Source organism: Dipodomys ordii, unplaced genomic scaffold (genome assembly GCF_000151885.1).
Source record: "Dipodomys ordii isolate 6190 unplaced genomic scaffold, Dord_2.0 Scaffold64, whole genome shotgun sequence".
In the NCBI taxonomy this organism is placed as follows: domain Eukaryota; kingdom Metazoa; phylum Chordata; class Mammalia; order Rodentia; family Heteromyidae; genus Dipodomys; species Dipodomys ordii.
In genome coordinates this window covers 5,656,416-5,670,325 of record NW_012267280.1, presented here as the reverse complement: position 1 = coordinate 5,670,325, position 13,910 = coordinate 5,656,416, and the positions used below count along the sequence as shown (strand labels likewise).

At 42.6% G+C, this 13,910-nt stretch overlaps 1 protein-coding gene across 2 annotated transcripts in view; it reads left to right on the top strand.

Moving 5' to 3' along the window:
• The first annotated feature begins 266 nt into the window (after nucleotides 1–266).
• Cdc16 (cell division cycle 16) overlaps nucleotides 267–13,910 on the top strand; it is a 32,457-nt gene continuing 18,813 nt past the window's right edge. For both annotated transcript variants that reach the window (XM_013022914.1, XM_013022913.1), the window contains exons 1-10: nucleotides 267–401; nucleotides 2,431–2,485; nucleotides 2,576–2,673; nucleotides 4,125–4,163; nucleotides 4,858–4,998; nucleotides 7,351–7,510; nucleotides 8,629–8,720; nucleotides 9,681–9,814; nucleotides 11,005–11,084; nucleotides 13,019–13,068. In XM_013022914.1, the coding sequence (XP_012878368.1) occupies nucleotides 354–401; nucleotides 2,431–2,485; nucleotides 2,576–2,673; nucleotides 4,125–4,163; nucleotides 4,858–4,998; nucleotides 7,351–7,510; nucleotides 8,629–8,720; nucleotides 9,681–9,814; nucleotides 11,005–11,084; nucleotides 13,019–13,068 (897 nt within the window). In that variant the 5' untranslated portion in view covers nucleotides 267–353. The remainder of the gene's footprint in view (nucleotides 402–2,430; nucleotides 2,486–2,575; nucleotides 2,674–4,124; nucleotides 4,164–4,857; nucleotides 4,999–7,350; nucleotides 7,511–8,628; nucleotides 8,721–9,680; nucleotides 9,815–11,004; nucleotides 11,085–13,018; nucleotides 13,069–13,910) is intronic.

Sequence of the window (13,910 nt, the reverse complement as noted above, 5' to 3'; positions counted from 1 at the left end):
GCGGGCCAGGCCTTTATACTGGCAGCGGTCACATTTACTTTAAAAGAGAAAACGTGCGTGCAACGAAGACAGCGCAGAAGGAAGCGTGCCTGACGCGGGCTCCCGCCGGCTTGCGACCCAGGTACCCGGCTCGCACGCGGCGGCGCCTGCGCACACAGGTCTGCGCCTCCTCCCCCCCCCCGCCGACTCGTTTTCGGGCACTTCCGGGGCGGAGCTCTAGGGAGCGGAAGTGCCGTGTGGCGGCGCGGCGGGGGCGGGAGGCGGCCGCGGCGGGCGTGGATCTTCGGCCGCCGGAGGAGCGCGGGCCGGCCGTGGAGTTTAGCGTACGCGGGCGTTCGGTTCGTCTCGCGGCCATGAACCTGGAGCCTCTGCGGAAGCGCGTCCGGCAGTATCTGGATCAGGTGCGTGGCAGGCCTGGCGCGGGGTGGTCACGTCCACCGAGCAGCTGCGAGTCCCTGAAGGGAGGCCCCCAGGTGGGGGTCCGGAGACGTGGGGTGCGGGTTAGAGTGGGGGCCCGGGGACGTGGGGGTCCGGGGACGTGGGGTGCGAGTCAGCGTGGGGGGCCAAGGACTTGGGGTTTCGGGGACGTGGGGTGCGGGTCAGCGTGGGGGGCCAGGGGCTTGGGGATCCGGAGATGTGGGGTGCGGGTCAGTGTAGGGGGCCAGGGACTTGGGGGTCCTGGGACGTCGGGTGCGGGTCAGTGTGGGGCGCCAGGGACTTGGGGGTCCGGGACGTGGGGTGCGGGTCAGCGTGGGGTTCGGGGACATGGGGTGCGGGTCAGTGTGGGGGCCCGGGGATTTGCTGGACGGGGCCGGGTGGGGGTCCCGGAGACTATGGGACGGTTTAGGGAGGGAACGGGGAGGGGGGAGGAGACGGGGTGGGTGGGCGGCCCGGGGGTGTACGGGAGGGGGTCGCATGTCCAGGAACGCCGGAGAGAGCTGGGGGCCGGGGCCTCACGGGGGACCTGGGGACTGCGGAGGAGGGGGGCGGGGCCGGGGACCGCGGGGGCTGGGGCCTCACTGGGGACCCGGGGATGGACAGGGGGCTGGGGCCTCACAGGGAGGCGGGCAGGGGATGGGCGGGGGACCGGGGCCTCACTGGGGACTCAGGGATGTGCGGGAGGGGGGTGGCAGGTCCAGGCGCACAGGCGAGCCCGGACTGCTCCCTCTGGTGGGCCCCACGGAGGCCACGTTGGGGAGCAGCGCTGGCTGCAGCCTTGGAATCTGCCTGGACGAACGCTTCCAAGAGATGAGGCTGTGGCTTTTATTAGCCAAATGCAGTGAATGAACTTGTCGGTACTCTGGGAGGACAGCAGCAAGGAGGACTTCAGACAGTCACCACGGTCCAGTGTGATCCCATTTTCTCCAATCATTGAGAGTTAGAGTAGGGAGGGGAACACACAAAACAAAATGACAGATATTGAAATCGATGCCAGGTGACGTGACCAGGTGTTTGCAGCACTCTGGTTCGAGGGTACTCACCAGAAGGTGCTTCACTGTTAGTTCTGAGTCTTTCTTTGGCACTAAGCTGTGGAGAGACATCATGAGCTTGTTTGCCACCATCCTGGCACTTACTTGCTCTGAACGGATTTATGTGCCTTATAAGCATTCCTCCAGTTCATCTGTGTGTCAGCCCTGTTCTGGGAAACCAGACAGAACTCATAGAAAGAACCCAATGTATGAACCCCAGACTGACACTGTCTGAGACCAACTTAAGAGTGACTTTCATTGTCATCTGCCTTTTTGTTGAAGTGGCTAGAGTAGGTAGCTTTCCCCTGGTCAGTGACAGTTAATAGTTGTGTACATTTTTGAGTGTTATGGAAATTACAAGGAAGGTATTTGTTCTCCTATTAAGCAGATCTACATTGGCATGTATTAACAACTTATTGAAGGTGTCATATAAATGCCAGCACAGGAAGTGCTAATGATTAGAATTGCAAAATACTGCAAAATAATTTAAATTATCTATTGTTCAAACCCCACAACTAACCCCTAAAAAACTGTCTTCAAGAGTGGTACATATAGCCGGGCGCTGGTGGCTCACGCCTGTAATCCTAGCTACTCAGGAGGCTGAGATCTGAGGATTGCAGTTCAAAGCCAGCCCGGGCAGGAGAGACCGTGAGACTCCTATCTTCAATAAACCACCAGAAAACCGGAAGTGGCGCTGTAGCTCAAGTGGTAGAGCGCTCGCCTTGAGCTGAAGAGCTGAGGGACAGCGCCCAGGCCCAGAGTTCAAGCCCCACGACTGACAAAAAAAAAAAAAAAGAGTGGTACATATAAAGATCTTAGTAATTTTTTATCCTTGTGCTAAAACTTACCCAGCTGAGCTGTAAGATAAGAGATGATTAATAGACCCCCTATTACACAAGAGGACTTACAAGGAAATGTGAAAACAAAGGCAATTACCCCTTCTTTTTTTTTTTTGATACAGCAACAGTATCAAAGTGCTCTTTTTTGGGCAGACAAAGTAGCTTCGCTCTCTCATGGTGAGTGATAAATGTTAATTTTTTTTCTAATCTTTAAAAATCTTCATTTCAATTTATACCTTTGACCACTTGTATAATTTTACCCTTTAGAGGAGCCCCAGGATGTTTATTGGTTGGCTCAGTGTCTCTACCTAACAGCGCAATATCACAGAGCAGCCCATGCACTTCGGTCTCGAAAATTAGACAAAGTAAGTACTGTAATTGTGTAAACTTAAGGGCATTCAATGTTGTGTGAAGAAAAAAAGTCATTAGGTTGGTATTTTAGGTGTGTGTTCTATTTATGTCAGGTTTTAAACAATTCAATTTGGGGGGGCTGGAAAGGTGGTTCAGTGGTAGAATGCTTGCCTTGCATGCATGAGGTCCTGGGTTTGATTCCTCAGCACCACATAAACAGAAAAAAGCCGCAAGTGGTGCTGGGGCTCAAATGGTAGAACACTAGCCTTGAGCTGAAGAGCTGAGGGACACATCTAGGCTCAGAGTTCAGGTACCACAACCAACAAAAAAAAAAATTCAGTTTTTCTTGAATGTGAAGAGAAATTTCTTTCTTTTTTTTTTTCTTTTTCTTTTTTTTTGGCTGGGGTTGGGGATTGAACTCAGGGCCTGGGCACTCTCCCTGAGCTTTTTTTTTTGCTCAAGGCTAGCATTCTACCACTTGATCCACAGCGCCACTTCTGGCTTTTTCTGGGTAGTTTATTGTAGATAAGAGTCCCACAGACTTTCCTACCTAAGCTGGCTTTAAACTTCAATCCTCAGATCAGGATTATAGGCAGGAGCCACTGGTGCCCAGCTGGGAAAATTTCTTTCTTATTCCTAATCTTAGTCATTTGTTTTCCTTCATTTTCTCCATCCCATCTTGTTACTAAGTTGTGGAAATTTTTTTTCTGTTGTTAGTATTTGTTTACTTGTTTCGAGATCAGATCTCACTACCTTGCATAGGATAGTCATGACCTCTGGGGCTTAAGAGATCCCGTCTGCCTCAGCTTCCTGAATAGCTGGGATGACAGGTGCCCACAACCACATCTGACTTGAAAATTCTGTGTAGCTCCAAAATTTTGGTCATTCTTTTACAGTCCTTACGACTAATGCAAGCCAGGCCTTCAATCTGTCTTTTCTGTTAGAGCCTATCTCCTTGCTTCCTCTTCTCCAGTAATTTTTTCTTACTAACTTATACCCAGTTCCATCGTATTAACTATCAAAGGACTAGTTTCCTAAAACAGAGTTTTGATTATATCTACAAAATTCAGTGATTTAATTCTTCCTACAGGGTAATAGACACCTGAGGCCCACACTGCCATTGATAGATACAGCACACGTTTCTAGTCATGTTGCACTCTTTAATTCCTGGACATGCAGCAAGTATGTTCACTGCAATGTCTGTCCAGCTCTGCACTTATCTCCTGCAGATGCTTCCTTCAGCTGGCTAGTATACTGCTTATGCTCTTCTTTCATGATGTGTTGTGCTGTTTGTGTCTCCCCTTGCTGTGACTTGAGGCAGGTTCTTACTCCTTTTTGAATCCTTGATGTTTGGTAAACAGTACGTTCATGAGAATATGGACTAAAAAGAGTAGGATTTTATAGTTTTCTTTTAAAGTAAAAGTACATATTATACTAACTACTTTTTAAATAACCTCTTTCTTAGTTGTATGAAGCTTGTCGTTACCTTGCAGCTAGATGCCATGTAAGTATAATACTCAATTTTCTTTTTATTTGGCTTATGTTATATTAACCAAACCTTGTGAATCCCTCATGTCTGTGACAGGTTCTTTAGTATCATTTTGCTCTAAAAAAAAATCAATTCTTGCCAGGCGCTGGTAGCTCATGACTGTAATTAATTCTAGCTACTCAGGAGGCTGAGATCTGAGGATCACAGTTCAAAGCCAGCCTGGGCTTTGAAAACCAGAAGTGGCTCTGTGGCTCAAGTGATAGAGTGCCAGCCTTGAGCTGAAGAGCTGAGGGGACAGCGCCCAGGCCCATAGTTTAAGCCACAGGACCGACAAAAAAAATCAATTCTTCTTACATGCAGAAAGTTGTACCTTAGATACATAAATTGGCTGTAATTGTAATTGTCACTCTATTTTTTGGTCGGGTCGTGGGGCCTGAACTCTCGGCCTGGACGCTGTCCCTTAGCTCTTCAAGGCTAGCACTCTACCTCTTGAGCCACAGCACCACTTCTGGTTATCTGAGTGATTTATTGGAGATAAGAGTCTCATGGACTTTCCGTCCCGGGCTGGCTTTGAACTGAGATCCTTAGATCTCAGCCTCCTGAGTAGCTAGGATTATAGGCATGAGCCACTGACGCCTGGCTAATTGTTACCTTTTTAAAATCTATAAGTCACAGGTAATGGATGCTATTTCTATTTTCTTCTTCATAGTATGCTGCAAAAGAACACCAGCAGGCTCTTGATATTCTTGATATGGAGGAACCAATTAACAAAAGACTTTTTGAGAAATACTTGAAGGATGAAAGTGGCTTGAAAGACCCCTCTAATGACTGGGAAATGTCACCATCCTCAGTGAGTAATGTTCGTTTGCCTCAGTAATTCAGCAGTGGGAAATGCCAAAATACATAGCAAAGACAAATTACCTTCTGTGTGTATGTTCATTAAAACAGTTATGGTTGCCATCTTATTCCTCTTTCTCTCCAAGAACCAAACTGAGACATTTCTAAGTATGCATAGGTTGTAACCTCTAAAGCTAACCTCTGAAACTGCATCACAATAGGCTGATCCATGACCTTGTTTCCCAGGTTCCATGTCCCACAGATGGAACCATCTTTCTTTTTTTCTGTGTTCCTGTAGTGTTCAGACCTACCCAAAGAAACTTTGGTTAGCTTAAATTGTTTCTGGGAAATGGTCTGATGTTACTGTTTACTAGATAGTGCATTGTTGTGTTATTTAAATGAATATACTTCATATCTCCATGAAACTGCATTTTGTGTGTGCGTGTGTATTGTGTGTATGTAACTTTATGGATTCTAAGTGTTCCTCTCCTCCCTTTCCTTCTTATTACCAATTAACTTACATATCTAAGATACACATTAATTTTTCTATTAAATGCATATTAAGTTGGGAGCTGATGGTTCACATCAGTAGTCCTAGCTACTCAGGAGACTTGAGATTGGAAAGATAGCAGGAAAATCCTTGAGACTCCATTTCCAAAATAATCAGAAAAACCTGGACTGGACACATGGCTGAAGTGAGAGTATAAGCTGAGCAAGCAAGCATGGCCCTGAGTTTAAACCCCAGTGCTGGTCAAAAAAGAAAAACAAAAATGCATCTGTGGGGAGTTTTGGTATTATTTTTTTGGATCTTTTATCCATTAACTCCATACTATGAAATGCCATAATTTACTTATTTTGCCTTGTTTGTGAAATTACTAAGATTCTCATAATGTCCATTAATATATTTTATTCTGTGTGTGTGTGTAAGAGCGAGAGGGAGAGAGAGACAGAGACAGATGGAGAATTGAAGTCAGGGCCTTGTACTTATTACAAATTCTCCATTACTTGAGCCATCACCTGTCATCCTGATTTTCAGGTAAGATCTTTTTCCCAGACTGGCCTCCCAACTGCAATCCTTCTCCTTTGTCTTGAATATATGGGACTACAGGCATTTGCCACACACTTCGCTCATTTTTGAGATAGGCTCTCACATAATTTTTCTCTGATTGGTTTTGCTTCCTAGTAGCTGGGATTTTAGGTGTGCCCCACCAAGTCTTGCCAAGTTTGAAATTTTCAATTTATGAATTTTCCTTGTTTCTGTCTTAGTTTTAGCTGCCCACCCTTGAATCATCTTTGAACTTTGTTCTGGTTTCCTGAGGTTTGGGGGCTGGAATGTGTGTTGGATCCCATGTCCTGTTAGTGGTGATAGTTGGCCAGTAAGAGGTACTCAAGTTCCTGTCCTATAAGCAAGATTTAATTCCCATTTTACAAGTGAGAAAAGGAGACTGAAGCTAAAACAGATTAAATCATCCAGAGTCACACATAAGCCTCAGGGCTGGAATTAAATTTCCGGTGTTGGGTACTAGCAGACCTTGACTCTGACCTGTGACTTAAGGCTGACTCAGACTCACTGCCAGTCTCTGTCATTGTGTTTCCTGTTATACACTCTCTTACATTTGATTTTACATAACGTGGCCTCTTGTCTCATAAGGCATTACCCTGTTGTGGGCAAAATAATTAGTGTACCTAGGTGCCATTGACTTGTATAGTTTCTGGAAAAAGGTGGTCAGAGTTCATTAAGAAACTTCTGCTTAGTGGGTGCTGGTGGCTCATGCCTGTAATCCTAGCTACTCAGGAGGCTGAGCTCTGAGGTTGAGGTTCAAAGCCACCCTGGGCAGGAAAGTCCTTGATACTCTTATCTCTAATTAACCACCAGAAAACTAGAAATGGTGCTGTGGCTCAAGTGGTAAAGCACTCGCCTTGAAGAGCTGAGGGACAGCACCCAGGCCCAAAGTTCAAGCCCCATAACTGACCAAAAAAAAAAAAGGAACTTCTGCTTTACTTTTGTGTCTCTGTTAATTTATACTAAGCTTAGTTTAATAATAGTTTTATGCATACTAAAATAGTTTAATAGTAGTAAAAACTCATTTTAATAATATATAGCTTTTTTTTTGGGTCCGGTTGTGGGGCCTGAACTCTGGGCCTGAGCGCTGTCCCTCAGCTCTTCAGCTCAAGGCTAGCGCTCTACCACTTGAGCCACAGCGCCACTTCTGGCTTTTTTCTTATGTGGTGCTGAGGAATTGAACCCAGGGCCTCAGGCTTGCAAGGCAAGCGCTCTACCACTGAGCCACCTTCCCAGCCCAATATATAGCTTTTAATCAAAAATTTGTTTTGACATTATATATGGCTCTCATTTTTCCAACAGATAAAGAGTTCCATTTGTCTTCTGCGAGGGAAGATATATGATGCTCTAGATAACCGAACCCTAGCTACCTACAGTTATAAAGAAGCTTTGAAGCTTGATGTCTACTGTTTTGAAGCATTTGATCTTTTAACATCACACCACATGTTAACAGCACAAGAAGGTATTTTTACATTAGCATAATTAATATTATTTGTTTTCCTGTGGAATATGTATAATCAAAAGCAGGCTATTTACAGATTTAAATAGAATTTACTTTCTATTTCTTTTCTTTTTTTTGGCCAGTCTTGGGGCTCAAACTCTGGACCTAGCTTACTGTCTTTGAGTTCTGTTTTGCACAAGGCTAGTGCTTTATCACTTGAGCCTCAGTGATACTTCTGGCTTTTTCTGTGATTAATTGCAGATAAAGAGTCTCATAAGGCTTTCCTGCCCAGGCTGTCTTAGAACTGCAGTCCTGAGATCTCAGCCTCCTGAGTAGCTAGGATTACAACTAACCTCAGTGTTTTCAAATGTGAAACAATGTTGCAAAATACAAATTGTGTTGTGCCTTTTGCTCTCATAATCTTTAGGAATTGTGATTTCATGAAATTATCTCTGAGCTATGATTTAAACATCCGAGTCAGGGTTCAATCTAACTATACTTTAAGTTCCCAAGGACTTAAAGTCTAGAACCCAACTTGAGATTGGTTCTGCCAGAATCTCGGGAAACAGGACTCTAATAACAAATGATTGAAAGCCCCCAAATGATTCTCATATACAATAAGAACTAAGTGTCACTGACTACTAGGTATGGTGGTAGCAAGGTGAAGTGGGTTATCAAGAGAATAGCAGGAACTGGGCTTGTTGAATGATACTCAAAACTATTTTAACCTCCTGTAGTAGTTCTGGACCGCGTGGTTATTGTCAGTATCTGGAGATTTTGGTTGTCATAACTTTAGGGTGGAAAAGAAGGATGGGAAGTTGCTGCTTTCATATAGCAGGTAGAGGTAGAAAATACTCCTAAATACTGCTATGTGCCCAGGACACTCCAGCCTATACAGCATTGGTGCATACATCATCAGTGTTGAGGACCATGGTTTTCAGTATGGCTGATGACAGGGACCTGGAAGTTTTTCTTGACTCAATCCTCCCACTGGTAGCCACAGTCTGGGCTTTTCCTAGTACATTTTCATGTCTTATTTCCTTTTGAATAGATTTGTTTTGACCAAGAACTATTAAAGAAGTATTTTCAGTTGCTTGTTTTCCTCATAAATAAAACTTTCTTTTCTCACCATTTTTAAGAAAAAGAACTTCTTGAGTCACTTCCTCTTAGCAAGCTTTGTACTGAAGAACAGGAATTACTACGATTTCTATTTGAGAACAAGCTTAAAAAGGTAAGGAGAAACTTTTCTTTATGTAAATATTCCATTAAATTTGGTCCTTATTTGTTTATTAGATTGGGTTTGGGGTTTTTATTTTTTTAACTTAATGAGGATCGAACTCAGTGGCTTTTTTCTTGTTAGATAGGCTTTCTACCACTTGAGCCATGGCTCCAGCCCCCTTTTACCATTGTTTTCTGTTTTTTGTTTTAGACATTAGACTTTTTACTCTACATACCTAAGGATTTCAGCCTAAGGTGGGTCAACAAATAGTTCTGAGACAATAGATCTTTAATTTACCTACCCAGGCTGGTTGATTACGTCCTAGAGGTACCTTGGTTATTTTCAAGGTAGAGTCTCCCCATATGTCCGGCTTGGTCAGAGCTATAATCCTCCTACTTGGGGTATTTCTTGTGGCTCTGAGGACAACAAGTACACACTAATGTGCCAGTTATTGTGCTTCCTCTGTAGCTGGAATACCAGATATTTGCCAGCAGGCCCTACCATTGATGAGGTCTTATAAACATTTATAGTTGGGCTGGCCTTGAACACAATCTGCCTCCTGAGTAACTAGGATAACAGTTTGAGTCACTGAGCCCAGCTTACTGAGTTAAAAACAAAATAGTATGTTTGCAAGAATATATTACTTAAAATTTATAGTAATATTCCTAAAAAGGTTCCCAAGAACTCCTAATGCTAAAAAGTTTATTCTTAGATAAGCAGGTTGACATTGCATGAAAATGAGGGGTTTGCTTTGTTTTTTATATGCATCCTTCTTGTGAAAGAACTTCCTGCTTTGGAATTTTGTGATGAAATTGAAATGACAGTTAAATTTGAAAAGAGTACTGATGGAATTGGAAGTAAAGCAAGTTTTCAGGGACTTACATATGCCCTATGAGCTCCTGAGACTTGGTATACATTGAGTCTCCCTTTTGATTTGCCCATTGAGTTTATGTTTAAATTTTTCTGTTTCAGTATAATAAGCCTAGTGAAACTGTCATCCCTGAGTCTGTAAATGGCTTGCAAGAAAATCTGGATATGGTAGTGTCTTTAGCTGAGAGACACTATTATAATTGTGATTTTAAGATGTGCTACAAACTTACTTCTGCGTAAGTATAATCATTGTTTTTTGTGTAGTCAGGTCAAACCTGTGAGATTCATGGATATATTCTCTGAGTAGTCTTTAGCTGGTGATAGTTTAAGTTACTTTTACCATTGACAGATTATCAGACTAGTCAGCTATATTAGGCAGTTTACAGACACATGTACTCACATGTATGGGGTTACTGATTTGAGAGAGATATATATCCTTCTTCCCAGTCGAGATAATTTTGAGAATTTGAAAATACTGTTTTGGCACTATTTTATAAAATTCAGCATTTATTTTATTGATTGATCCGTTTGTGTGTATGCGTCGATATTGGGCCTTGAACTCAAGGCTTTGTGTTCTTGTTCAGCTTTTTTGCTTATGGCTGGTACTTTACCATTTGAACCACATCTGTCACTTCCAGTTTTTTCTGATCAACTGAAGCTACAAATATCTTGCATTTGTTTACCTAGCCTGGCTTCAGACCACACTTCTCAGATCTTAGCCTCCCGAGTAGTCAGGACTATAGATGTAAGTCACTGGCACCTGGCAAAATTTATCTTTTTTTTTTTTTTTTTTGAGGTCCGGTCATGGGGCCTAAACTCTGGGCCTGGGCACTGTCCCTCAGCTCTTCAGCTCAAGGCTAGCGCTCTACCACTTGAGCCACAGCGCCACTTCCGGCTTTTTTCTTTTTGTGTATGTGGTGCTAAGGAATCAAACCCAGAGCCTCATGCATGCAAGGCAAGCGCTCTACCACTGAGCCACTTTCCCAGCCCCATAATTTATCATTTTTTAATGTGGAAAATAATACAGTCCTGGGGACTCTGGATGCTTGGTCTGGCATACCCATTAGTATCTTCTGGATACTTCATCAAAGTATGGTGTGGGGGTGGGGGGGATAGGAAGTGGAAGAGAGTCTTGGTCATTAAAAATGTTTGAAATCACAAACATTTAACAGGCAAGTACTTAATTTATGACCTATTTAATATTTTATCCTTTTAAATAGGCCATTTTATGTATTAAAATTGTTTTGATTTAAAGTTAAGTTACAAAAAAAAACTAGTGCTTTTTATTCCTTCCAAATAAGCAAATTTCCTCATCCTTTATTTTGTTGTTTTTTAACTGAAAGTAGTTATATTGTGTGTATAGCTGGCTATCATGTGTGTTATCTTCTGTTGCTTTTAGGTGGTAATGTGTTGCTTTCATTTTCAGTGTAATGGAAAAAGATCCTTTCCATGCAAATTGTTTGCCTGTACATATAGGGACCCTTGTGGAATTGAATAAGGCAAATGGTAAGAATTTCTTATAAAACAATTTATAAGACAAAAAGAAAATTCCATAACTTTGTTATCGTAATTCTGAAACTTTGTTCCATAAGTCCTAGATAGGACTTGAAATTGCAGTTAACAGCATGATAGAGTTCTGTATTGCAAGTAACAGCTAGGGAAGGAAAGTTTCATCAAAGAACCAGCAACCTATATTTCGCGACAGATATCATATTTCTGTAGTCCTGCTTCCTGTTTCCTTTTCTTAAATGTAATTTGTAGATCAAAGTATGTGAGCTTTAGCTGGGTGCCGGTGATGCACACCTATGATCCTAGCTACTCAGGAAGCTGAGATCTGAGGATCACTGTTCAAAGCCAGACCAGGCAAGGAAGTCCATGAGACTCTTATCTCCAGTAAAACACCAGAAAACTGGAAGTGGCACTGTGGTTCAAGTGGTAGAGCACTAGCCTTGAGTTGAAGAGCTGAGGCCAAGTTTAAGCCCCATGACCTATAAAAAAAAAAAAGAAAATAGAAAAAGGATGTGAACTTTAGTGACTGTCAGTTTTTAACCTACCCCTCTACCCATTTGTAAATCCCTTAGGAAAGTGGATATAACAGGTGTCACACTATTTGGAGATTTTTAAGGAAACAGTTTGATGATGTTGTTGTTTTGTGCCTGCTTTTGGGCTTGAACTCAAGGCCTGGGCACTGTCCCTGAGCTTTATTGTTCAAAGCTGGCACACTACGACTTGGAACAACAACTGCATTTCCAGCTATTTGGTAGTTAATTGGAGTAAGGGTCTCACTGACTTTCCTGCCTGGATTGGCTTTTTGTTGTTGTTGGTCAGTTGTGGGGCTTGAACTCTGGGCCTGGGCCCTGTCCCTCAGCTCTTCAGCTAAAGGCAAGTGCTCTACCACTTGAGCCACAGTTCCCCTTCCTGTTTTCTGAGTGGTTTATTGGAGATAAGAGCCTCTTGGACTTTCCTGCCTGAGCTGGCTTTGAACCGTGATCCTCACATATCAGCCTTCTGAGTAGGATTACCGATGTGAGCTACCGTCAGCTTTCTGGATTGGCTTTGAACCATGATCCTCATATTTCAGCCTTCTGAGAAGCTAGGATTACATACATGTGCCACTGGTGCCTAGTTAGGAACACATTTTTTAAAGAAATACTGCTCCACATCTTAACATTTCATAACATTTAGTTGTACCCTTCAATCTTTAAAAACCCGAACAGTAAGTTCTGTCATGGAGGGGAGAAAATCCAAATACCCCACCTCCAGATTCCTGCTTCTCCCTGGTCTGAATCACTAGCATTGGGACTCTTAGAAGATTGGTGGAAATGTAGACTCTCCACTGAATCCAGTGTCTATATGTAGGACATGTGCTCATGAAATGCTAGAGCTTACATATTTCCTTTTTATTTTTTATTTTATTTTTTATGTGGTACTGAGGAATTGAACCCAGGGCCTCATGCATGCTAGGCAAGCACTCTACCACTAAGCCACATTCCTAGCCCTTTACATATTGCTTAAGAAGAAATAATCTCACTTGATAAACTGGAAGTACTTTGGCTAGTTTGGTAGTGAGTGACTAAAATGCTTTAGTCCTTGCCTGTGGCATAAGAGACACGAAATTTATAGATTGGTACTTAGCAAGAATATTTGTTGCACCTTAAGTACTCCGTTGGGGTCATTTCTTCCCATGTGGCCTACCACATGCCCTTCATTCAGTTTTCTAGTTACTCACAAAATGCTTAGAGCCACTATTAGTCTAGGGAGAAGTGTCTGCCAGGTAAGATTTATTTATTTCATGAAGTAAATGAGTTTTGTACCTAGAAGGGAAAAAGTGTATTGGATTATTGCCGTGAGAAAAATTTTGCTTGATTGAATAGAGTTATAACTAGCTCAGACTTTAAATTGCATTTGATATGAATATTTTTCTTTTTTCCCTAATATAGAACTTTTCTATCTTTCTCACAAACTGGTGGATTTATACCCTAGTAATCCTGTAAGTAATAAAATCTTTTTTCTTAGGTGAACTTTAAGAAAAGCCTCAGTGTTTAGACAGTTTATGTTTAAGTTCAAGCAAATAAGATTTTATTTGAGGGGCTGGGAAGGTGTCTCAGTGGTAGAGTGCTTGCCTTGCATGCATGAGGCCCTGGGTTCGATTCCTCAGTACCACATAAGCAGAAAAAAGCCAGAAGTGGTGCTATGGCTCACGTGGTAGGGCACTAACCTTGAGCTGAAGAGCTGAGGGACAGAGCCCAGGCCCAGAGTTCAGCCCCCACAACTGGCAAAAAAAAAAAAAAAAAGATTTTATTTGAAAGTATTGGGGCAAAAATTTCCTAGTGCTTAAGATTATAGAGAACAGCATTTTTTTTCATTACATTATGATTGTTTTTTATTGTGCCAAAGTAATAATACAGACAAAATCTTTTTTATGATTACAGATATTATTCATGCTTTTTATTTTAAAATACTTAATGTATAGAAATACAAAATTCTGAATAAAATTCTCACCATGACAGTCACATGCCAATCTCTCCTAAAGAATATAATTATTGAGTAGGCTCTTGGGTGGCCTGTGTAAGACCCTATGAAATTGTACATTGACTGGACCAATGGGTTTTCCAAACTGCTAGATAAGAATGGACAACTCAGAATGGACAGGAAGATTGAGGACTATGTTTTCAAAGACAGAAGCTATGAAATGGGGTCTACATCTCAGACAAGACAACAGTCTGACCCTATCTTAACTAGAAACTAGTTTAAGAGAGCTAGCTGAGAATCAGAAACTGGGTACAGAGAGGGTCAAGCTGAGATCACAGGCAAGGTATACTTAGGAATCTT